This window comes from Oryctolagus cuniculus, chromosome X, assembly GCF_051225735.1.
Source record: "Oryctolagus cuniculus isolate XC-2025 breed Fujian yellow rabbit chromosome X, ASM5122573v1, whole genome shotgun sequence".
In the NCBI taxonomy this organism is placed as follows: Eukaryota; Metazoa; Chordata; class Mammalia; order Lagomorpha; family Leporidae; genus Oryctolagus; species Oryctolagus cuniculus.
This window is the reverse complement of record NC_142888.1, coordinates 10,416,252-10,442,237: the sequence shown is the minus strand read 5'-3', so window position 1 is coordinate 10,442,237 and position 25,986 is coordinate 10,416,252. Positions and strand designations below refer to the sequence as shown.

The following is a 25,986-nucleotide window of genomic DNA, read 5'->3' as shown; positions in this document are numbered from 1 at the left end:
GAAGCCCAGAGCTCTCAAAATGGCCGCCAAGCCCTCTGTCACCTCCCTGATCTCCTACATGACTTGTCCCACTCCTTTCCCAGCTGACCCTACTCCAGCTCGTCCTTGGACATGCATGGCCTGCTCCCTTTGTAGGGTTCTTTGTTAAGAACACACTGCTGCTGATTGCTATTTATGGGGTGCCACCCTTACCTCTTTTAGGTCTCGGCTTCAATGGCATTTTCTCAGTGACACACCCCTTGAGCACCCCATTTGCAGTCACAGTCCCCCTCCCCCACCCCTTGTTATCCTCTGTCCCGCTGATTTTTCGCATAGACACATTTCCACCTGACTTAGCTGGTATTTTGTTTATTTTGTGATTTCTCCTCATATTCATGAGGACAGAGAATTTTGTCTTATTTTCTCCTACCTCCCTAGTACCTAGGACATTATTAATTACCTGCCAAATAACAGATCCTCAGTTTAATGTTATAAGTAGAAGGAAAAATGCAAGAGTCTTGGGAAACAGTAGCAATTGCAACCTTTTAAAAACATTTTATTCTGGATACCAGGGGTTTGAAATTGTGAGCCCTAGTGGACAGAATACTACAAGAACGCTGTGTAACCCGCTGTTGGGGGCCGCACTCGTAAGGAGTATCAGTCCCGATCGGTTGCCAGTCCCGATCACTTGCTTTGCCTCTCATTTTCAATAAAATTCATGTGTGACTGTCAAGAAAAAAGTTTTTTTTTTTGAGAGGTAGAGTTACAGAGAGGGAGAGAGAGAGGGAGGAGGAGGGACACAGAGAGGTCTTCTATCCGCTGGTTCACTCCCCAATTGGCCGCAATGGCAGGAGCTGCGCCGATCCAAAGCCAGGAGCCAGGAGCTTCTTCTGGGTCTCCCACGTGGGTGCAGGGGCTCAAGGAACTGGGCCATCTTCCACTTCTTTCCCAGGCCATAACAGAGAGCTGGATCAGCTGGGACTCGAACCAGTGCCCATGTGGGATGCCGGCGCCACAGGCGGAGGCTTAGACCACTACACCACAGCGCTGTTCCCCAGTGATTTCAATCTTGAGCGTCAGCATCTGGCTGCCCCTTGAATGATACCCAGTTCCTTGCCACCATGGTTTTCAGCAACATGGAGTTGTTAGGGTACCATTGTGTCGGCGGCTGCAGGTGTCTGGGAATGGTGGCTCTCCTTGCTGCCTTTGTTTTCTGTTGTGCCGCCACCTCAGATTGCTAACAGATGCCTTCTCTGAAATTCCTCTGTAGAAGCAGATGTTCCAGGAGAGGAGTAGCCGGATGCTACAGGCCTTATCTCCGAAGCAGAGCCCTGTGAGCAGCCCGACCAGGAGCCGGTCCCCATCACGCTCCCCATCGCCTACCTTCTCCTGGCTGCCAGCCAAAGCCTCGCCTCCCTCCTCGCCTAAAGCAGCCTCTGCCTCCATCAGCAGCATGAGTGAGGGGGATGAGGATGAGAAGTAACGGCGGCTGGCACACACGAGCCACACCACACAGATCGGGGAGGTGGGAGGGATCATGGGGAATGCCTGGGTGGTGTTCGGAGGGAAGATTCACAGGCGCTGTTTGGCTCAGCAGAGGGACTCTGAACTCTGTCAGTTCTCCCTCATTGTCCACATAGCCCAGGACTTGGGCTCGGCATGGAGGTTTCCAGGCAAACTACACAAACCTTCTTAGCATCATCTAGAATCACTCTACTTTAACCTTGCTAAGGAAATAGGCAGAGCACCCCCCAGGAGACTTGCACTGAGTGGGGTGTCCTCTGCTTTGGTCCTTACACCCAACCCTACCAAGTAAACCACCTGTGGAAGTCGCTGTTTCCTCCAATCTGCTACTTCTGGCTCCATGAGCGCCCTGCACGTTGTCTCCTGCCACCCAAGCTCTGCCAGAATAAATGTTTCCAATAGAGGTGACCAAGTACTTCTGAAATAGTCGAGTTAAAAACAGATTCCAACCTTCTTGGTTCAGCTACTAATACTTGGTGTAAAGCATCAGCTCTTTTCAGAGACAGGAATGTGGCAAGGCCGCCAAGTATGCACCTGAACACCTCGTGTCAAGGGTCTACTGTGCTCCTGGCTGTACCCTCTCTTCACTGGTTTGATGTCATTGTTTCCCAGAAAGTACCTAAAATCAGTGGGACCTGCAACAAAGAAACTTGGAAGAATGGGGCAGTATAGAAAATGAGGAGCTGTGAGCCTTTAGCTCCACGTTTGGCAATGATAAATGGCTCCCCCAGCTTCTCCTTTAAAGATGCTGTTATGGAATGGCCTTTCCCATTTCTGACCAATTAACAGCGTCATAGACCTCAAGTAACAGTTTGATGTACCAAACAGATAGTGTACCGATAGGGGTGCTACCTGCACGTATCTGTTCTGTGTATGCTTCAAACACGCCACCCCAGGGTGGATGTCATATACAATATGAATCTATGGTGATGGCATTTTACAATATACTCCTCTCCTGCTCACCATATCAATACCCCACTGAGATCTTTGGTCTAAAGAAGCATCTGGTTCCCTTGTGACTTGGGCAGTTTGTCAAAAGGTCATCCCAGATCTCTGTAGAAATGTTTTGTTCCAACCAAGAAATTCATATGTCATTACTGTGGTCTCCCCGAATACTGGTGGGTGAAGAGAGGCTCTGAAGAGCTTTGCAGAGAACCATGGCGTCAGTTAGGCTCTCAGCGTCTGAATGGTGTAGGTACTATTGCAGTTATCTCTGGCCCTCAGTTTGCCAAGTGGGATGGAGACTCTGAACACTTCTGCTGAGCTGTCTGAATTTACTGCTCCCTAATCACACGTAGGTCAAGGAGCAGACAAAGTTTGGAACCAAACTCTTTGATAGAAATAGATCTTGCCTGGTTATCCCAGTAAAGTTAGAGACAGAGCTGGGGCCTGACTGAGCAGAGGCCCAAACCAGCAACTTGGGGGCAGAGCCTAGCATCTCTTCTGATATCCCTTTTCAGAGGCCTTGGGAACCAGCTTTCTAAGTGACAAGGCGGGCAACCCATGAATGAAAGTGGCATGTCTTTCCCCTTCGTGTTGGGGTCAAACTACCTCCCTGGCCACCTGGAGAGGAGTGGCATTTGTTGCCAAGCAAAAGTACAAGGTCAAGCTGGCTTGGAACCTCCTCATTCCTGGCTCACTCTCTCTCCCCAGAACTCTGCCAAGTACTCATGCGGGACAGAGTGCTGGCAGGAACATGGCGCATGAGAAGAAAACATTTTGGACACAAGGCCCACCCAGACTATTGCTCCACAGAGAAAGGCAAGGGCCCCATTCTTCCATTGTGCCCATTTGACCTCTGTTCTCCATCATGTATCCAGGACAAACAGTTCATAGATGCCCTCCATTTCAGCTGGTTGCCACGTATAGCAATGAAGGGACAAGGAGACTGGCCAGGCACGAGGAAGAGTAGGGGAGAACAAGGGAACAACAAGGGAGAAAACAGGTTCCTGGAGAGAAGAAAGGAGGTTAAAGAAAATTTGCTCTCTTAAACCCCTTCAGGACCTCCCCTCATAGGTGAAACTCTTGGGAAAGCCTTTTATGTTCTTACTCCATGGCCCAGGGCAGAAAGATCCACTTTTACTGGAGTCTGCTTCTTGTGTGGGGTTGATGTAATAGACTGACAAATTTGCAGACGTCACACCCCATACCGACAGGTGCCACCTACATGACCTATCCAACAGTGCTGCCATAGCCGCCAATTACAGGAAACTGATGCCAGGGATGTTCCGGCAATACAAACCATGAATCTCACCCTACTAGCTCTAAGAAAACCTCGCTACCCTGCCAAGGCTAGGAGCCTACTGACAAGGAATTAAACACTCTGCAACCCACCTTTTGCTATCTCATGGCCATCTCTGTCTCTTCTAGCTTCTCCCCAACCCTCAGCCACCTTCCTGCTCCCAGAGGTTTATCGTTCTAGAGTGAGTTAAAGCTGAGAGAGGTAAGCAGAAATTACAGAAAGCAAGGACAGAGATCCCCTTTGCCGTGGAAAAGGAACGAAGGTCCAGATTGTGAGAGCCACAAGACCGCAATTTTGGATTGTGGAAGGGGCAGGTTGTGAAGATGGGAGAGCATGGGTCTCAAGTCAGGCGGCAGTGGGAGGGGACTTATTTTCTGCTCCCTTTCAAGTGTTATCACGCCTCCAACAGGTAAAGAACTAGGACTCCTGATATATATCTCCAGGGTTATGGATACCCATGCAGGGTGTGGGGTTCCTGCCTTGCTAGCTTCCCCATGTTGTCCTTATGGGAGACCCTGAAGTCATACATTTAGCCATCCTCCAGCTAAGAAACTTGGGTACAATTATAACGCCACAGTCACACTGAATGGCCTGTTTCTGGCAAGCAAGCTCCTGGGCACCAGGACCCTACAGATGCCAAGGAAAGGCAGCTACAAGACAAACAAGACACCAACGGCAGCCTGGCTTCTGCCTTGCTCAGAAAAAGACACAGCAGCGGGACTGCAAGCTTGCTCCCCTCTGCCTTAGGCTGCTAGATACTATGAGTCCATCCTTTGACGGAGGGACAGGAAGAGCATAGATTTATTTTCTCTCCATCTCAAGGACTTATTTTAGCACCTGGTCATCCCCCCAGGGAGAGATGCGAAATGACGTCACAGGCTCAGCTGAATCAGCTGAGACTGACTCTAGCAAAGAGGTGCCCGTTTCTCAGACATCCCTTCTGCACTCGTGTTGGCTGTCAGATATTTTTTTTAACAAAAGAAATAGCTCCTGAGGCATTTGCACCATCTACTCTCCTGTAGTGTTTTGTTGTGTCACTGCAATGTGTCCAGGGACAAAGCCATAAGAAGAGCATACACACTTGAGACTGTGCTGTACATATAAGACAAAAAGACCACGCGCCTGGGTTCACGCATGACCTTAGGCCCAAGCATTTGCTGTGGTGCTGAATATCGCAAACTTCTGGAATCAGCTCCCCACCCTGCGTTCCCATGCCACCCCCGCTCCCATCCCGCTCCTGCCCCCAAATGAAACACAGCCTTCCCAACTCATTTATAAATAAAGGGATGCAGAATTGCACTTTTGCTTGTCATGCTTCTTCCAAGTGTGCCGCTGGGTGTTCCTATTTCTGAGCTCTAGCTCAATGTGCAGAAAGCTACGGGCACTGCAGCGGTGGGCTGGCCCCGGGCCTGCCTGTGCTTGGCTGTGGCCCCACGCTTCAGAAGGATCAGACCCGGCTGTGCAGGCCAGGGCGAGGTCCCGGAGGTGCCAAAGGACTCACATCTTACTTAAGAGCTGACTAGGAAGAGCCAGGAGGAGGGGAGGCTAAGTGCTGAGCCCAGTCAGGCCCCTGAACTGGAGGCTGCACCATTTGTTGATGTGTAACCTTGGCCAAACCACTTCATTTCTCTGGCCTTGGTGTCTGCTTTTGTAAAGTGAAGGATTTGAATAAAATGGCATCTGAGATTCCTCTTTACCTGTGTCTAAATTTTTGACGCAGCCTGCACTGTCCTGAAGCTTCTCCCACCTCCGTACCCCCTCCCCCAGCAGCTCCCACCCGGCCCCCCACCCCCACCCCCAAGGCTGTCACTGAAGGGACAGAAGCAAAGTGGAAAGCTGCAAAGGGCGCCCCTAGTCTTCTGGGGCCTCCACCACTGACAGGGTTGGTGACGGGTTCCCGCCTCAGACTCCACACGGAGGCTCTTGGGTGCCTTCCACCTTTCTTTTCTTGCCACTTGACAGAAGGCTTTCAAGTGGACCTCAACTTTGAAAAGGGGTCATCTGGACCGCTTTCCCATCTTTGGGGAAAAGCTCCTGTGATCAACTGAGAGTTGCATAGACAGGGGGAGACCCTCAATCCAGGCCCCAGATGTCAACAATGAAGGCCTATGTCTGTGTTTTGAGAATTGTGCTTATGCTTACATTAATTCCATCTGCAGAAGTTTTGCTCTTCGAAATGACCACAATTCTGACACTGGCCTAGGCTGTAGGAAGAATAAAGCCAGGCCTGCAGTCAGCAAGGAAATGATTTTAGAAATGGAATAGTTATGATTCATAGACCATATTTCTTTACTTTGCCACACAGATCATACACATTCTTGACAGGTTTTATTTCAAGCAACAGTTGTAGGTTTCTTCTTGTCTTTCATGATCCTCAAACATGTTCTCAAGGGTAAAACAATTTTAAGGTATAATAAGACTCATACTTAAGAATCTTGAAATTTGTACCAGAGAGAATTCATCTTTGTAAATCAACACAACTCCTGAGAAAAAAATGTACATGATCACAGATGTTTACACACACACACACACACACACACCCCACAATCCTCTTGTACTGCAGTCCTCATAGGCTACTGGGGTTGAAATTTTAAACAACTTCTGCAGGTATTCAGCAGGAGCTATAAGACTCCCATGGAGATGCTTTTCAGACAGCGTGTAACAGTTTATAAGCATTATAGTATACCTAGTGATCAAATTATTTAAGAATCCATCAAGCAAAATCCAATAAATAACCAGTAAAGTCTGAAATATCACTAAGAGCACCAATATCTGTGGGTGCTAACTAACCCTTATGTAAAGCCCTTCTGCAATGATTTGTATTTTGGAAAAGACACCATATTGTCTGAATCTCAGTTGACCAAATGTGGGAAACAGAGAAATACAGTAGCACTCACTTGTACTGTCTTCTATAAGCAATTTCTATTCTTTTAACTTGATAATTTCTTGGGTGGGTGGTGTGGGGAGAATGACTTAATTTGCAAGGTTATGTATTCATAAAAGCAGAGTTCTTGTGACGGGTTAGAAACAACTAAAATTTTTTGTTATTTTCCATTTAAAAGCAATTAATGAATCCATACTTGAAAGAGTATATTGCACATGACTCTCTCCAGAGGGACCTTTTTAATTTACTCTATTTGCAAATAACCTTATCACAATAAAATTTATGTCCAAAGAAAAGACCATTTCTCATGTACATGACCCAGTACATAGCTTGAGAAGATAACCAATGTTTTTCATTTGTTTGATAATCACTGGTCGGATGTTGACAAGATAGCATTCATTAGCCAGATCACAAATCCATGTTAACACAACTGAGTCAGTGATTCTTCTTCCATTTGCTTCCATACCTGGTATCCACGGATGAATGATACATAAAAGCAGTTGAAGAGTTATTATTTTCTTACTGCTGTAACAAATTAGGAAAACTTAGTGGCTTACAGCAACAGAAGTCCCAAATGGGTCTTAAATTAAGGTGTCACCAGTTCCTCTATGGAGGCTCTAAGGGAGAGTGCTTTCTGGCCTTTTCTAGTTCTGATGTTCACTTGGCTCATGGTCTGCTCACATCAAAACCAGCAATGGCCAGTCCAGTTTTCCCACATCACAGCATTCCAACCACCATCTACCTCCTTCCTCCACTCACAGATCTATTGTGATGACACTGGGCCCACCTGGATAATCCAGCGAGCTCTCCTCATTTTAAGGTCCTCAGCAATTTCACCAATAAGCTTAATTACTTCTTTCTTTTTTTTTATTTTTTTTGACAGGCAGAGTGGACAGTGAGAGAGAGAGAGAGACAGAGAGAAAGGTCTTCCTTTGCCGTTGGTTCACCCTCCAATGGCCGCCGCGGCCGGGGTGCTGCGGCCGGCGCACCGCGCTGATCCGATGGCAGGAGCCAGGAGCCAGGTGCTTTTCCTGGTCTCCCATGGGGTGCAGGGCCCAAGCACCTGGGCCATCCTCCACTGCACTCCCTGGCCACAGCAGAGAGCTGGCCTGGAAGAGGGGCAACCGGGCCAGAATCCGGCGCCCCGACCGGGACTAGAACCCGGTGTGCCGGCGCCGCTAGGCGGAGGATTAGCCTAGTGAGCCGCGGCGCCGGCCAATTACTTCTTGTAATACAACATCTTCCCAGGTTTTAGAGGATTAGACTGTTGCCATTATTCTACCACAAGGTGACAGAATAGCGATCACAAACCCTTGAATCTTTTCCAAGTCCTGACAGCGTTGAAGAGCAGTAACCCTCATGCAGACAGATTTCTTTTTTCTTAGAAAAAAATCCCTATTTACCATTTAAATTCCTACTTAACAATTACTAGTGATTGCTTTGCATAAATGGTTCTGAAGCCCTGATATCCACTGGAGAGGCATGGACTAGACAGACCAGATGTGTGACCCAAAGGAACATGGGAATTGGCCCATGGGAGAGGAACAATGGAATCTTCAACTTCTGAACATGGAGCTATGGCCAACAGAGAAGGAAATTTGAGAGGCCCTTCCCCTGTTCCCTGTACACATCCTCCAATCCATATTCGGACTGGAACCAAGGACTAGCCAAAGACTTTGATCATTGGACAGGCATAGACCTTCCGGTCTCCGGGAGATGTGGGCAATGAATGTATTCACTTCCAATCCAGGTTTTTGTCTCCCAAAGAGGTAAAAACGCTAAGTGGTGACTTGTGTGCAAATAGGAAGAGAATTTACTTCGCAGTCAGGAAAGAAACACACTCAGGCGCTCCAGTGTGCGCCGCCCCACACTGAGAAATACCCAACATGAGTGAGCCAGAGTTGGCCGCAACCGCGAAGCAGAAAAACCTGGGAAGCGGTACCTTAAGCGAGAGCAGAAGAGCTCCGTCCGGACTGCCGCGGAAAGAAGAAAAACGGGAGTGGTGCACCCGAGCACCTTCCGCGGTGGAGACAGCACTTTCCGCTTTCCCGCCTTCCGCCTCTTTATAAGGAAGGGGATGGACCCTCCAATCGGGTATTCGACCTGGCTGGGGTCTGAGCCTGTGCCCTGGTCCCGGATGCAACAAGTGCATCCTGGGAAAGTGGGCGTATCAAGCCGACAGTTAAAGAGACAGTTAAAGCATTATTTTTGCAGGGATACAAGAGTTTCAGCTTGCCCGAACTTTAACTACCTGGTTACACCATACCACAGGCAAGCGTCTCTCCTGCCTACTAGCCCATTCTTTTTTTTTTTTTTTCTGGTCCTTTGGATACCAACAGGCAGTTTAAGCTGCAACTCACTGTTAGCCATCCAGTAGCAAGCTATTCCACACTCTTTATCTTTATTGTGGCCTTTGATCCACATTTTACCTTAAGGTTTGGCATACATTCCCATCTAAAGTATTCAATAAACATTTGAGTGAGCCACTAGGTGCTATGGATATAAAGATTAAAGACACACAATCCCCGTCCCCTGCCCCCAATTTCAGTTTAATAGCCTAACAGCTCTGTTCTCTCCTTACTGGCCCTACTTTTGACTTGACAAAGCTCATAATGGAAAGTCCATTTGCTGGCTACCAAGACTTCTAATGATATCAAAGAGAACCTGAAAACTATTTTCCTGACTCCTCGGGGTGGATTGCTCTAACTGTCCTAATGTGTGGAGACTGCCAACTCTTACTCAGAGTAGAGGAAAACAGGAAGATGAGATTTCAAAAAAAGCTTTCTATTTCGAACCACTCTGTTCTTAAAAGAGGAGACTGACAATGTCATGCCTTAGCTAGGTCCATGAACAGTGGTAAGGTTCCGGGAGAGCGACCAAAGTCATTGACACATACTCCTTCCTCCAAGGCCTCGACAAATAAGGCTGGGGCCTCGAGGGTGATCATTTAAACTCTCCTAATTGGACAGGGCTGTTTTATGGGCGAGATGGTCATTCCAGGTCTCACGCTAGATTCTTTGGATGACAGCATGCTTGATGGGCCTCTCACCTGAAGAATGGGACATTTATTTGCCCTCGTAAACTGTTATTTCATTACCAGTGGAAGCCGTAGGGGAAGAGTTTTCATATAGGAAGCCCCATTCCCATTACTGTGCTAAGGTGACAATAATTATCTCTAACTTTAGAAATAATGACACTGTTATATTACGCTGTTACTATGGAAGTGCTGAGACCTCCCGCACCCGTCACGGTTGGTGAAATCACTAACATGTGTGTTCTGAGGACTGGCAAATTCTGTTTGGACAAGAATGACAGAGAACAGTAAGAGTAGTAGCCTAGCTTAGAGTTTCCTGCACAGAATGGAACAGCAAGACTGTTTGGCTGCCTCAAATCCAAACCGATATGGCCTGTCCTCCTTTTGAAGTATTTTCCAATTATCTGTTCCTACAGAGGGGAACGTCCCAGCTGTAGGCCATATAAAGCCTGTGGAATCATTAGACCCGGCCCTGCCAGGGCAACCACACACGGGACCCAAAATTCAGTACATCAACAGTAAGATAATTTTTAAGTTGATAATTTTGTTTGCACCCCCATTCAATGATGTTACAAATATCCAAGTGGCCCTTGGCAGAAAAAATGTTCCTCGCCCCGTCAGAGCACCAGTAGTCGCAAGGACCTTAGGCCTGCTCTGTACCACAGACAGGATTTGCTGCTGCCGGCATTCTTGGTGTTTTCAAAGACTGGTCTATAGTTTGAACTTTTTTTTTTTAATTTATTTTTATTTTTTGACAAGCAGAGTGGACAGTGAGAGAGAGAGAGAGACAGAGAGAAAGGTCTCCCTTTTTGCCGTTGGTTCACCCTCCAATGGCCACCGTGGCCGGCGCACTGCGGCTGGCGCACCGCGCTGATCCGATGGCAGGAGCCAGGCGCTTATCCTGGTCTCCCATGGGGTGCAGGGCCCAAGCACTTGGGCCATCCTCCACTGCACTCCCTGGCCACAGCAGAGGGCTGGCCTGGAAGAGGGGCAACCGGGCCAGAATCCGGCGCCCCGACCGGGACTAGAACCCGGTGTGCCGGTGCTGCAAGGCGGAGGATTAGCCTAGTGAGCCGCGGCACTGGCCTATAGTTTGAACTTTATCAGTGGTTTTCAACCCTGTCACACATTATAACCTGTGAATAAACACATAAAAATACTTCCCAGTACCCCTGTGACGGGTCTGAAGTGGGATTCAAGTCTCAGAGATTCTGTCATGGAGCCAGGTTGAGACCCTCTGGGGCTGTAGCATTACATCAGAGCTCAGAAAACAAAGGGAGCCTGAGTAACTGGATTCAAATGGTAGATCAATGGCTTCATCTCATCAAGGGCAAAGGCAAAATGAGAACTGGCTTGCCATACGGCCATACCAAGAGAGTATCTGCTATGGTTTCAGTGTATCTCCCCAGGGTCCGGGTGTTGGAGTCTTGGTCCCCAGTGCGGTAGTATTAAAAGGTGAGGGAACCTTTAAGGTGTGGGCCTAAAGCAAAGTAATTAAGTTGTGGACATCACCCTCTGAAGAGATTAATGTGATTTTGTGGGACCTCTTAGTTACCAAGGGAGTGAGTTGTAATAAGAGAGTAGGGCTGGCCCCTCTGTGATCTCTTGCCTTGCACATGCTCCCATCATGATGCCATCTAATAATCTCTCGTTAGAGGCCAAACTCATGGGTGTGGGGAGCAACTCGGACTAGACTAAGTTACTGGAATTAAGACTTATTCTATGCATCTGCTCTCCCACAATATGGCGCTGGGAGAGGAGGAAACAGCTTCTACGCAGCTGCCTCTTGCCAACTTGAGTGATGACCTCCAGGAGCTGATCCTGCTCCTGATTGGAGGAGAGCAGCGTACTCGGCGTGTGGGCAGCCGAGTTGGGATTGGCGGAAGAGGACTATAAAGGAGGAGAGAGACAACATGCACCAGGAACATCTAAGAGGAACACCTGTGCAGCCCCCGAGAGAGCCGGCCGGCGGTGTGCCGCTCCCCCGCGGAAGTGGGGAATGTGGCAGGGGGAACCGCCCTTCCACGGAGGTGGAAGGGACGGCAGCCAACCCGGGAAGAACCAGCAGCAAACCCGGGGAGGGCCGAGCAGACAAAAGAACAGCGCAGGGTCCTGTGTCGTTCCTCCACGAAGAGGGGGAGCGACAATGGGGCTCCCAGATCTGAAACTTTCAGCCTGCAAAACTGAGTTACATAAACCTCTTTTCTTAGTATGTTAACCAGTCTTAGGTATTTTGTTATAGCAATGGAAAATGTCTTAATACCATTTATTTTCTTATCCAAAGATACTGTTATTAGAGAGCTGAAGACAAAGAATTATTTTTTAATTATTTATTTATTTGAAAGTTAGAGAGAGAGAGAGAGAGAGAGAGAGATACCTTCTATCTGCTGGTTCACTGCCCAAATGGCCACAACAGCCAAGGCTGGGCCAGGCTGAAGCCAGGAGCCAGGAGCTTCATTCAGGTCTCCCACGTGTGTGCAGAGTCCCAAGCACTTGGGCCGGCCTCAGCTGCTTTCCCAGGTGCATTAGCAGGGAGCTGGATTGCAAGTGGAGCAGCTGGGACTCGAACCAGCACACATATGGGATGCTGGTGCTGCAAGCGGAGGCTTAACCTGCTGTACCAGAAAGCCTGTCCCAAATAATTAAGACCAACATTTTAGAAATGACATAGCTATTGTTAAGCACCTAACCCAGCGACTGGCAAAAATCAGTGCTTGATGTTGTTTAATCAAAAAGCTCAACCGATGAAATAGCTGTTAGATATGGTCCCTTCCCTTAAGATCACCATGAGCCAAAGATAACTATTCAATTTCAAAAAGTAAAACTTAAAAATCATTTCCTTGAATGGACTAGCCTAATTCCAACTGTTCCAGTAGCCATTGGTTACCATATTTGGCAACACAAACATGGAATGTTTCCATTAGCGCTCTGCAGCAGTTCCAGTGAACCACGTGATCTTGAGGGGGACGCTCTTCGTGAGTCTAAAGCATGCTTTCTTCATGAATTTCAATCCAGGACACAAGCAGCTGCTCCGAGAATGCTAGTCCCAAGTTATGAATGATGCCTTAGTGCAGTGGTTATCTCAGTCAAATACAGACGGATCATTTTAAAAATCTGACTAACACCACTGTCACTTTCAAGAGTCACTGGATTTGTATTTTGGGGGCCAAATATACTACAACCTGAAAGTAGCTGATTAGTAACTGCTTCCTATTTTAAACAGTGCCATGAAGCATCAAACTGGGAAAGGGCCTTGGGATCCACACAGTCCAACTCCCAAATCTTACAGATAAGGAAACTAAGGCGTGGTTCACACAGCTAGCTGGTAGCAGAAACGACCTCATTTTCCACAGCAACACTGCCCAAGAATCGTTCAAACCCATGGTTTTCCCCTCAGATTTTCTCTAACTTTTGAGTTTTAGTGACAAATATGCAAGACAGCAGTTACATGGCTCTCATATTCATTTAGAAAAAGACAAGACATCCCCTAGTTACTGAGCGTTTAGTAAAAGGATGACATATTGCTAAATAACATGACTATACATCTCTTATTGCTGGGGAAGCACATAACTGCAGTCAAATGTCTTCGCAGCCCTGGGTTCTGGTGCTAGTGCTGTTCTGACTCCTGACACAAGACACAGCAATCAACAGCCCTTTAATCAAAAATATTCAAATGGTTTATCTTCCGAATATTCCACATGGCAGCAGTTCTAAACTCATACTTCTTAAAGAATTCCCCTGGGGCATTTGCTATATAGATTTGTGCAGACTTCACTGCAGAGACTCAAAGTCGGTAGAGCTGAAGTGGAGCCCAGGACCCTGCATCTGTGCTAAGCTGCGTTTCAGGTAATTTGCTGTAGGCGGTCCACAGCCGGGCCCCTCCAGTTTATCCAGGGCAGTTGAGGTTTACATCCATTTTCACAGAATACTAATAGTGCTCTTTTTCATTCGCAAAAGTGTCCTAGCTTGGGCAATATATTATCCGGGCTTCTTTCCCCATCCATAGACCATATTTTGAAAACTACCACTATCACAATTTACTGTTACACAGCTCCCATATTTTGTCCAAAGGATGCCCTCTAAAAGGTGAGCTCCATTTTTCCTGCTACATGGAATCGAAACAACTGATTTTTCCTTTAATGGATCATAAGAATTTAAGTAAACAACCTCATTTATTCCCAGCAACTTGTAATGGTTCTTGGTGCTGTTCATAGATGAATTTCAGAAACCAAGAGAGAAGATGAAGTTTACAGGTAGGAGTGACAGGAATACAGACTAGAACTAAGAAAACACCACACTGATGCACAGTGAATCACAACTACTATTTTATTGTTTTGGGTATTCAGGTACAGAATCGTCCATGTGCTCCAGGACTAGTTTGGCTATGACGGACACCACAGATTGCTCTGCAACCTACGGGAAATGGTATCTGGTTCCCACACTTCTCTGGTCACACTTTTTCCCAACAATCGCAGCAAAACATTTTTCTCCATGAAACGCGGAGTGACAAATTACCTTAAACCAAAGTCACCTTTCACTCCTGACAGTGTCTACGAGCCAGGCCACCCACCAAAAGAGCACAGAATTTGGGGGGGCCTGGCTTCATTCCACAAACTACAAGGCTGCTTGGAAACATGAACATGTGTGTACATTTATCATTGTAATGAAGCTGACAGAGGCACAGGGTGAACTAGGTCAGATTCAAGCTTGTGGGTACAAAGATTGTAATGAGCATATATTTCATGTACAAGTTAATATTTTCTCTTATCAAATCAGCAATTGCTCCCAGTTTAGACTCCGTTTTAGAATCAAGGAATTATGATGAAAAACCAGCAAAGCAAGCAAGTTTACATTTAATTGCAGCACTAGCTATGTTCAAAATGATACGTTTTACTCTACAACGGTTTTTCGTATTCAGTTCCAATATTTCTTAAGCATCCACGAGTTGTTCTAAACCTGGGCAATGTTTAAATTTCAAGCACTTGCGTACAATGTGAGGATGCGGCCTCAGAGCAGCAGACTGCATGTATATAAACCTTAGGCTGCAAGTACGACCTCAAATGATTTTAATACCAAGGAACTCTGCCAAGACTATGGTGAGTCAGAATGCTAATGCGGGAGGTTCCATTCTTCTAAAAAACGTGCCATGCCAGCCAGGGCTGACTCAGGCACAACTCTGGTTTCTCATCAGAATGTAGCATTCAGCTTTAGTGCAGTGCGACGCTGGGAGAAGAGATTTAGAACTGCAACAATAAACATATTGGAAATAAAAGAGGCAACAGAACTTGATTCCACCAACATTGCATAAAGTCCATTTCAATTTCCCAAGTACTTTGTACTTTATATTTTATAGGTAAACCTTGCCTTGGCGGCCCACTACAGAGTTAAGACACATTTAGTCTAAAAATTTTTTTCAAGTATATGCATAATTTCTTGGTCAAAATCACCTGTCAGTCAGCTCTAACAGGGAATCGTAAAAGGGAAAAGCAAGATTCCAAAGGACCTGATGCAATGCTTTCCCCAAGAAGAGTTACGTAGGTATCTTGAAAAGGGAGCAGACACGGGCTCTCATCAAGTCCCTTCTATGTCACTTTTTCTGCTGGTTACAGCAGCCAGGCAAAAACCCGTCTCCCAAGAGGACTGGGCGAGTGAGACCCAAAAGATTCAGCCTGGTCCCTTCCACCACAGGCAGTGTCAAGTTCTGCCAGATCCCCACAGTTCCAGGTTTTTGTCTTAACTGTTCTAAAGCATTTTAATTAAACATGTGAGATGGATACCAACCTCAGCATTTCTTTGGATAAAAATATAATGTCAGTTCTTACTGTAAATATAGTGCCTTTTAAAATACAGAATGAGATTCCTCACAGTCATAACAGTTTAAATGATAAAAAAATGGAATTGATAAGAAAGGGGTATAAACAATAGTATAACATTTTACACTCAACCTACCTGTTCTCACAAAGTCCTTCTGTGACACATCATTTAGCATGGCAAAATGGAGAATGCTACTGACTTCCAATCAGTTTTCACTTTTGCAATTGCCTTTTTAATGTCTAGCATATGTGAACAGTCAAAACAGAGCAGAATTGAATGTTAAGATTTTTTCTCAAAAAAAAAAAAAAGGAATCTCAAGGTAAGAACATTTTAAAACATTAAGTAGTTCTGTTATTAATATACATTCCATTCTAAGTTTGCCATTTTCAAACAAGTGGGAAGACAAAGATGAATTGGAGAGCAGTTAACCCAATCCTATGTGGATGAATTAAGCATTACTTTGCCAAGTGTATGGCAAACATCACTTTGTACACATATGATCTTTGACATTGCTGCTGTTTGGGCCCATTTGCAGAATTATCTGGAGTATTCAAATTAACAAGCCACTTTTAGGTTAACAGAAGTTAAAATTATTTAAGAGAACGGATGTTCTTTCAAGTGAAAGCTTATTGTTCCCAAAGGAGTAAGTTTCAATGGAAAACAGAATCCTCACTGAGAAGCCAAGAAGCAAAATTTTCAAACAATACCAAATTGCAGGGTTTTCTCGCTATGAAAATCTGAGAGGCATGATAAAGAGATCTTTGATAAAAGACAAAAGAAATTTGGATGTCATTTATTAAGAAAATGGCACAGCTCAGATACCATGGGGGGGAATCTCATGTTCCTGAGATAACAAGACTTTGAAATTCTAGCTCTAAAATTGAGACAAGGACTGTCAACTCTGAACACATTATGATAGAGTTCCCAAGATTTCCATGGGGCTTGTAGCAAAGGCTATTCCCTGAGACAGGCAAGGATAGGGAAAATGTAATTCTCTGAGTACAAAAAAAAAAAAATACATATAAAATCATTTTGATCTATTTCTCCCTTCAAAGAAATTATGAAAATAAAAAGATTCATCACTATAGTCTATATTCCTTAACTGTTAACTTTTTTTTTTTCTTTTACATCAACATTTATTGCGAGGCCAGGCATGGGGAAGATGCTTTCACAGGCATTCTCTCGCCTGATAATTCTCTTAAAACCATCAGTTGCACAGACATAAAAATGCAGGTCTTACCATGTATACAAACTAAGTTGAATCCTAAAGTAATTAGTTAGAATGTACTTTTAGAAACTATAACATGAAAAAGTTAAGCAAACCTAATGGAATCCTAAAATGATTAGAACTTTTATAGAATGCAATTGTAATTCTGTGCTTTTGGAAAATATAATGTGAAAAACAAATCCAAAATACCTCTTGATGTAAATTAAAGCTCAAGCCATGGTATTCAAAATTAAAATGATTTACATAATCTACTATACTTTGTGTTTTTTTAGTAATTAACCTTCCTGAGGCTGATTTTGTTCTCCTTAGTGTTTGCTTAACTAAAGTGCTTAATAAAATTTCCACAGAATATATTACCCTCTCCATAGATGAATATTATTTTGAACTACAATCTGACAAAAATCTAACTACATTTAATTATGCTTGATTAATCCAAATGTCACTGAGAGATTTATAGAACAGAGAAAATATTTTTCAGGTTATATTCATACTCTTCTCACTGTAAGCTTCCTGGATCCACTATCACCATAAATTTACTACTTTAATTCTCTAACATTTAAAAAAAAGCCACAAAAATATTCCCAACAGTCCAAACTGGGCCATTGGAGTTCAGACTTCAAGCTCTGCTTCTTATCATTTTTCAAAAGACAATCCAGGGGCCGGCACTGTGACATAGCAGGTAAGGCCGCTGGCTGCAGTGCTGGCATCCCATATGGGCACCAGTTCTAGTTCTGGGAAAGCAGTGGAAGATGGTCCAAGTCCTTGGGTCCCTGCACCCACATGGGAGACCTGAAGGAAGCTCCTGGCTTCAGATCAGCCCAGCTCCAGCCATTGTAGCCATGTGGAGAGTGAACCACATGACGGAAGCTCTCTCTTTCTCTGCTTTTCCTTCACTCTCTGTGTAACTCTTTCAAATACATTTTTTTTAAAACAAAGAGACAATCGAGACCTCTGTCAAAGAATGAAGTCTCCATTTGGAATTGGGATGCACACTGCTCCTGCAGTAGCCAACCACTGAGCAGGAAAGGATGGGGAGACCGGAAACTGATGCCACATCTTGGGTGTTTTAGGCAAAGAAACACATGTACAAGCTGCCTGGTGGCAGTATTCCAACACTGAAAGGGTATCACTACAAGACGGGGGGGGAGGGGGGTTGATTGTAGGCATGTAACTGGATCAGATATTTGGAGACTCTCATAATACCCTCCAGTGCTTTTGTTTATGCAACTATGTCCATTTTAAGGGTGACAAACTAGCTGTAGCTACAGGAATAACTAAACACAATCCATTTCCCTCTCGGCAGTTAAACCTCAAGTTACTGGGTCACTGGGCTCTACCCCAAAGGGCAGTCAGGTAGGTGGCTATGAGGAACTTCAGCTCTCCTCAGACAGCCTGTGTCACAGGCAAAATAACAAGCTGCACTCTGGCTGCCCTAAGCCTACCCCGGACATCATGGGGAATTCTGTCCCATTTTTACAGATGGACAGAAAGGCAGAACCAGAGGTTTCTCAAGAACTCTATGACTACAACACGGCTGTTGCTGCATTTTCCTCATTTGGGGCTAGTGAACACAGCTGACAGCACTCCACAGCCCTGAGAGGGAGGCCCTCTTGAACAATCCTTTCCTTCACCTCTGAAAGAATCTGCAAATAGGGAATGAGATTCCTCCTCCTGCAGAACAGCTATCTTAACTCCAGTAATCATCCTCCACAGGCTTTAACTTACAAAAAAAGAAAAAAAAAAAAGGATTCCGAAGTCCTAAAAAGTCTGGAACTGCTGTAACTGGATTTTTGTTATGAGGACAGCATTCAAGAAAATTTGCTTGTGAAAGCTGGCTCCTCTGACCTGACATGGCTCCATGTTGGTCAGTAAGACAGTGAACTGAAATGGGCTCAGCCTACTCTGCGCACCTGAGGCCACAATGCAGGGGCTTCCACAGGACCCCCTGCAGAACTGGGTGCAGAGCCAGGCATACAAGATGGACTCTCAAAATTCAGGACAACAGACACAATGGTGAAAAGGATTCAGGGAACGTTAACACTTCCTCCTCTAAGGAACACCTGTCCATGATGAAAGCAACACTCAGAACGTTTGGGGCCACCTCCGTATCCCCCATTCCTGGCTTTTTTTCTCCATAGCACTCACCTCCCAACTGGACTATAACAGGGCCTTATTCGGTTTCTAGGCTGTCTCCCCAATAGAGCATGAGCTCACAAGGCAGCGACTTCTGACTTCTTTGACCACTGCCATGTGCCCAGCACTTGGCACCGTTTCTAGCACGCAACAGGCACTGGGTGTTACTGAAATGGAGGACTCAACAGTTTCCCTTCACATGACTCTACTCTTTGTCCCCTTCATTTCCTTGGTTTCTGTGACACATGGAGGGATTTGCAATCAATCCTCTACTTCCCACCAGACAGACAGTAGGGAAAAGATAGTCCTCTAAGCAGACACGGCCAAGGGTGGAGTTTGGTGATACAGGAAGGTCGTCCCTCCTGTTCCTTGGTCATTAAACTGGAGCACTGAAGGTGACACAAGTGTGATGCTGACTGTCTAGAGGAATGTGCTGGCTATTGAAGCAAGGGGCTTCAGGCCTACAAACAGGCCAAATAAAACTCCCACTCCATGATCCACCAGTAACATGCACTTTTGAAACCTTCACCTGTGTGTTTCAATGTAGGCCCCAGACTTAGAAACCAACTGAAGGTTTCATGAACAACAAGAAAAAAAATCTTGGTGAAGATTTAATATTTTCTATTTCATAATAAGCCAGATTTTGAAATGGGTTGACTGAAGAGGCAATCAGTCACGCTAAAGCCTGATCCCAGAGGGTTAACCCCATCAGTGCGACAGACGGACTACAACCTGGTAATAAAAAAAGAGCTTATACTTCTCATAACTCTGATTTTATGCAAGTCTGAAATATTCGATCATATTTAATCAACTAATTAATCACTGTCAATGACTGATAACTTCTGAAATTTTTTAAAATGTCACATGTTCACTATTTTCAAACCAGAAGGTACTGATATCTCTAATCAATGACACAGGAACCTGAGTTAACAGTTATCTTTCCACATGGAACAGTAAACAAAAATCCTGTATTGATTACATTGTTAATGGTGCTTTCCTGCTGGCAATATTGGCTCCTTCTGTTTACTAACATATAGATTATGAAGGACATTATCTTCAAAGTCAATGTTTAAGCACCTGGGCTGCTGGGAAACTTGGCAGAATAAGTGCATGTTTACATAAGGGCTCCTGCCCTTCAGCATACATATCCAAAAACTGAGCAAGAAGCAGTCCATAACGAAACTAATAAAAACCACAGTCCCATACCATGGACTCCAGGGGGAATATATGACAGACACAGCGAAGTTGGGCACTAATCAAAAAAGATTTCTCCCATTTCTCCTAGTCTCAAGCAGATAAAAATTACAGGACAGTTTGTGAGAGGGTACCAAAGAACTCCACTAATCCTTTCCTAAGTTGGAGAAATAAAGACAGGCAGCAGGTTTCCAGAAACACAATCTAAGGGGAAGCTGAGACCTCAGATGCACCCTTTGTATTCTTTCTCTCTGTTCCCTCTGGTATCCCACACAGGAACAGCAGTGGGGAGGAAAAGTGGAAAGACAAAGTCAGGGACCCATCACACAGAAGCTCACTCCATACCATCCAGCAGAGCAGAATGATAAGGCCCACCTCACTCCTCCTAGAGTGACACCTGTTGAGGAGACAGCACAAGGAGACACTCTTCCTTCCTGTGGGACTTGGCCACTTTCAGGCCAGAAGATCCAAGCGTCCACAGAAGGCACTACAGTTGAAGAGCTAAGGTGATCATTCAAACACTTCTCACTTAAAAAAAAAAAAAAGAGGGGGGAAGAGGTATGGGATAGGTAGGAGTAGGTGGAAGGGGAACAGGTTGGTCAATGGGAATGATGCTAAAATTAGGCAGGAAGGGGATGGTGCTGTGGCGCAGCGGGTTAACGCCCTAGCCTGAAGTGTCGGGATCCCATATGGGCGCTGGCTGCTCCACTTCCAATCCAGCTCTCTGCTGTGGCCTGGGAAAGCAGTAGAAGATGGCCCAAATCCTTGGGCCCCTGCACCCAAGTGGGAGACCTGGCTCCTGGTTTCGGATCAGTGCAGCTCTGGCCGTTGCGGCCAATTGGGGAGTGAACCATCAGATAGAAGACCTCTCCCTCTCTCTCTCTCTCTGCCTCTCCTCTCTCTGTGTTACTCTTTCAAATAAATAAATAAATCTTTAAAAAATTAGGCAGGAAGAGTAAATTCTGGTGTTTGGTTGCACACTAGGATGACTATAGATAATAATGATGTATATTTCAAGATAGCTACAAAAGAGAATCACCACAAAGAAATGAATAGTGTTTGAGGTGGTGTATAAGCTAATTAATCTCTATTTGACCATTATACAAAGTACATATGCATTGAAACATCACACTGTACCCCATGCACAATTATTATGTGTCAGTTATACATAAAATTGCTTTCAACAGGAGGAGTTGAGTTCTCTCTTGGGCAGAGAAAACTGGTCTTATGCAAAACACAAATAATAAGCACAAACAGCCATCATGATACTTGTGCAGCAACACAATACAAGAAAAGAAACACAAGGAGCAAAAACACATAAAAATTCTCTGGAAAAAGAATGATTTCAGAAACCAAGACAATTATAAAACAAAGAAATGAAATAAGGACTCAAAGAGGACAACGTAAGGAGCTAAGGAAAGAAACAAATAAAAACAAAAAAAACGGTTACCAAAGCGAAAGCTACATTATAAGCAAAAAGATCTAGACTCAATAGTACAGGAAAACCTGTAAGTGAAATCGAGGATAAAAAGTGACACAAAAATCCCACAGCACAAGGAAAGACAAGGAGATGAAAGCCACCAAAGGAAAGAGAAATCCCAAGAACAGATGAGAGACAGCCAATAAAAGGACAAATTTTTGAAGAAGAGAAAAGAATAAACCCATATGAAATGCAGTAAGGCCTGAAATGTCAAAATCTAATGTGTACAAGAAAAAGCCAAGTCAACAGACAACTGTTTATCCTGAGATATACTGGAATGAAGTTCTTGAAGTTCAAGGATAAACAAAGAATCACAAGCATCCAGGGCAAACAATCAGGTCAGTTACAAAAGGGAAAAAATGCATCTAGAGTCAGACTTCTCAGAATCACCAGTTAGAGACACACAACAACACAGTAATGACAACATGGTAACATCGCCAAAGGAAAGGGACAGTGAAAGCCCGCCAAGTTACTGTTTATTCCTAAGTTACAGCAACAGAAATACATGTGTAAATATGCGAGGAAATCTAGCTGAATCTGCAATCCAGTCCACCAAAGATAAAAGCATCAACTCTCAAATCTGGAGTCTTTGTATGAAAGGGCTGGCAGTAAACACTGACTTCACTCAAACATAGAATTAAGTCTAAATAACTGTAGCAATTACCTACAGTTATATACTTTTATGTTGCCCATCTTTCTCGGTACAAGCTGCCAAATCCATCTGATTATCTCCTCTACCTATGCCAAAATGGAAACACACAAAAGAAAACCTCTCCTGAGTAGAATTACCTGGCATTATATAAAATTTTTGGTTTTGAGCTTACCCTTGAGGACTAATACACCCAAGAAATTCCTCAAAAGACAGAATGGTAATTACCTGGTGTTTGGTTCACAGCTCCAGTTGAGGAACAAGAAAACCCAACTATTCACTTTGGTTCTTCCAATCACTTACCATGCCACCTTAGCAAACCATTTAACTGCTCTGGACTTCACATGGAAAACAGAGATAGGCCTGTGTGGTTCACCTCATGGCACTGTAAGGATCCACTGGGACAGTGTGTGAACGATCTCCAGAATCTAAAAAGCAAGGCTGTTAAATCACCATTGTTCGCACAGAAAGAATCCCTTTATTAAGGCCAAGTTAGATATCTGAGACAAAGAAAGGATCAGATAGCTCCTGAGGATCCATCCCTACTTCCTTCCTTTCGTGTTCCTACATTTTAAAGTTACCTCTTAGCACTATAAAAGGAATTTCAGCACTCCCATAGCTTCAGATCTGAATTATTTTTATTTTGGAGACAATGACAGTTTAAGGCCTTAGAGAGGTATTATCTCACTACTCAAGGGAAATGTCCATCAGTTCTCCTCTTTGATTCAACTAATATTTACTATGCACCTACTATATGCCAGGCACTATTTCAAACAGTAGACACAGTTCTCAAACACTTAAAAGGGAGTAAATGAGAAGGCCTAACAGAGGAAGGGGGGAGAATTTCTCTGAGAAGTGGTCACTGTCTATTTACATTACAAGCTATGTGTAGAAATCTGACCATTTGCTTACAGACAAACGCAGCAAATGGCTAAAGCAATATGCCTGAGTTCATCCAACAAAGAGAATACAAATGGGGGCCGGTGTTGTGGTGCAGGGAGTAAAGCTGCCGCCTATGACACCAACACCCATATGGGTGCCAGTTCATGCCCTGGCTGCTCTACTTTCAATCCAGCTCCTTGCTGATGCACCTGGAAAACCAGCAGAGGGTGGCCCAGGTGTTTGAGTTCCTACTACCCATGTGGGAGACCTGGATGAAGCTCCTGGCCCCTGGCTTCAGCTTGGACTAGCCCTGGCTGTTGTAGCCATCTGGGGAGTGACCCAGTGGAGAGGAGATCTATCCCTCCCTTTCTCTCTCTAACTCTTTCAAAAAAACCAAATACATATTGAAAATGAGTATATAAATCAATACTTGGATAAAGAAGTTGGTAACTGTAATAATATGAGATGTCCTAGAAACTCTTCTTGTGGTTGCTTTAGGAGAAAAATTAAGTTCTTAGTGAAGAAAACAAAGGCAAGAGAACCAATATTGTACTTCGGTCAGATGGAAATGAGCAAATCCAAAAGAATATTAGTAGACCATCGATGAAGTCATTAAAACATTGAAATAAATTTGTACTTTTGGAAAAGACTTGTAAAGGGAAGAATGTGATAGAATTCTTGTGCACTATATCCTGTATATTCAGCCCCTTACAGGGTACTTGTTGTGAGGGCTTGGTGAGCAATGGGCACTTCTCAAATAATTGAAAACAGTGCCAAGACAGGGTAGTAGGTGATACAATTGGACTCTGTTGCCTCCTTTCCTGCACTGTATCACATTTGAAAGTGTAAAGGAATGTGGTTGGAAACTGAGGCCTACCAAAATACTGAAACGCTAGCTAATATTTATAAGGAGGCGACGGTCTTTAAATGTAAAGGATCATTATTCTGAAGACATCTTTTATAATACAAAAAAATCATCATATAGAGAAGCTGCATCCCCAAGACACTGATTCTGTCCTCAAACCAACAGGCTGCCATATGACCCATCTCTCTCCTGTCTCTGGGAAGTTGATGGGTATTTGTTTTACCCGACTGACTAAAAATGTTCTCTGACTAGATCCTTCTAAGGACTGAAGAGATGAGATCTTTCTCACATGAAGTGAGCTACCATGAGCTCAGGTGATACAATGAAAGGGAAGAAAAGTAGATTCAGCGGGATGGAGGGAAACAGAGATGTAGTCAAACTGTGCCAACTGGGCACGGTCCCTTGCTATGGATGCAGCAGATAACTGCGCTGCTACTATCATGTGACTGAAGGCGAAGGAAGACTTCAGAAGCTTCAACTTCTACACCAGTGGACAACAACCTTTATACACACACTGAAAGAGAACAGAAGTTGGAGTAGATGAGATATGTGAAAAAGTATCATCAAGAGAAAATATAACCTGTGCAGATGCGCAAGAGGCTGGTTTAAATCTAAACCCTCAGAAAGCCCAGGATATTATGACACCATTCTTCTTCCTTGACTCTAAGTCCTCTGCTACTTCCCACTTCCACCTTCTAGGCAAATCATAAAGGACTGTGAAAATCAGACTAGGCCAACAATTCTAAAACTGTGTAACATTAATAAAAATTAAAATTACAGAGACCTATAAGCATTTTTCAAAATAAAATAGAACTTCTGCCTTAAGTAGTCTATTTTCCAACTAGTAAAGTGCATCACGCAGGAATTGCAATTCCTTAGAAGACTACAAAGGAATATAAGATGGCAAAGGTACAATATTTGGTGAAATTCTTACAGAAGCACAAAAACTTCACTTCCCACTCTTTACAATACTCAGTATTGGACAAAAGTCAGCTTTTCACTTAAGATATTGGAAACCAAGCAGTTCAGTGAAAAATTCCAAGACAACTTTTGGAACGTTTTAATCAACAGAATGGAAATACACAAATGATTCTTAAAATAAAATCAATGCATCAGTAAGATCTAACATACAAGTACCACACCTCACAGTGAAAATATGAGCAGATGGAAGAAGGCTAAAGCCTAAATTGGAGCGTGGAGAGAGGGCCCTGGGACTGAATTACCAAGACATGGTCAGCGGATGTCCTCTACTTCCAGCTTCCTAGGCCCTAGTTAGAGGTACCAAATCTGCTATTTGGTCACAAACAGCAGCCGCAGGAACTGCTGTATATGGAATAGGGAAGGAGCTCTGTACCCAGGGAAGTCTCAGACACGGGACTCTATAACAAGATGGAAAGTAGGAGTGCACCCAAGCTCCAAGGAGGCTCTGTGCTCATTTGTGGCAGGCATCAACCACACCATAGCAAGGTATTATGAAAATTACTCAAGTCACTACTTTAGTGGAAAATCTGGAGTAGCTATCGGAAAGGCTCCGTGGAAAAGTCCGTCTGGTACAGAAGAAAACACACATTCAAGCACTGGGGACAGCTATGGTGCCACGCTCAGAGTTGGTAGAAGAAAGGAATTTTCTCTGGTTGACTTGCAGAAGACAATCTTTCTTCACAGAGAGGACCAAACAATTCAGTTCTCTAGAAAGTTCTATTTGTCTTGATCTTGTCCCTACAAAGAAAATAATGGGAATATCCATAGTGAGCTTACAAGTACAACCACCTGTATTTTAACTAAGACTTACTTAGAGTACTTAATATGGTGAGAATTCAAAAATCCTTGCCTTATCTCGGAATTATTTTCTATGGTTATTGAAAAAAAATCACCATTCAATTACTCATGTCTACTTTAAACAGTTCTTTATTCTCAGTTAAAAATCTGATTAGAAATGGGGAGTGATTGCTAATGAGTATGAGGCTTCTTTCTGGGATGATGAAAATATTCAAAAATTAATACAGGTGAAGACTACACAACTGTGAATATACTAAAACTCACTGAACTTTTAAAACGTGAATTTTATGGGGTATGGA

At 44.3% G+C, this 25,986-nt stretch overlaps 2 protein-coding genes across 9 annotated transcripts in view; one reads left to right on the top strand and one right to left on the bottom strand.

Annotated features, from left to right (window-relative positions):
• PCYT1B (phosphate cytidylyltransferase 1B, choline) overlaps positions 1-5,044 on the top strand; it is a 123,554-nt gene extending 118,510 nt beyond the window's left edge. For all 7 annotated transcript variants that reach the window (XM_008272466.5, XM_008272468.5, XM_089324872.1 and 4 more), the window contains one exon: positions 1,250-5,044. In XM_008272466.5, the coding sequence (XP_008270688.1) occupies positions 1,250-1,462 (213 nt within the window). In that variant the 3' untranslated portion in view covers positions 1,463-5,044. The remainder of the gene's footprint in view (positions 1-1,249) is intronic.
• Positions 5,045-13,966: 8,922 nt separating this feature from the next.
• Positions 13,967-25,986, bottom strand: part of PDK3 (pyruvate dehydrogenase kinase 3) — a 102,571-nt gene continuing 90,551 nt past the window's right edge. Inside the window, exon 12 of one of the 2 annotated variants that reach the window (XR_016228472.1) lies at positions 13,967-25,627. Coding sequence is in view for 1 of the 2 variants with exons in the window: in XM_089324868.1 (XP_089180994.1) it covers positions 25,597-25,627 (31 nt within the window). In the remaining variant the exon portion in view is untranslated. The remainder of the gene's footprint in view (positions 25,628-25,986) is intronic. The other variant, XM_089324868.1, reaches the window with a different exon arrangement.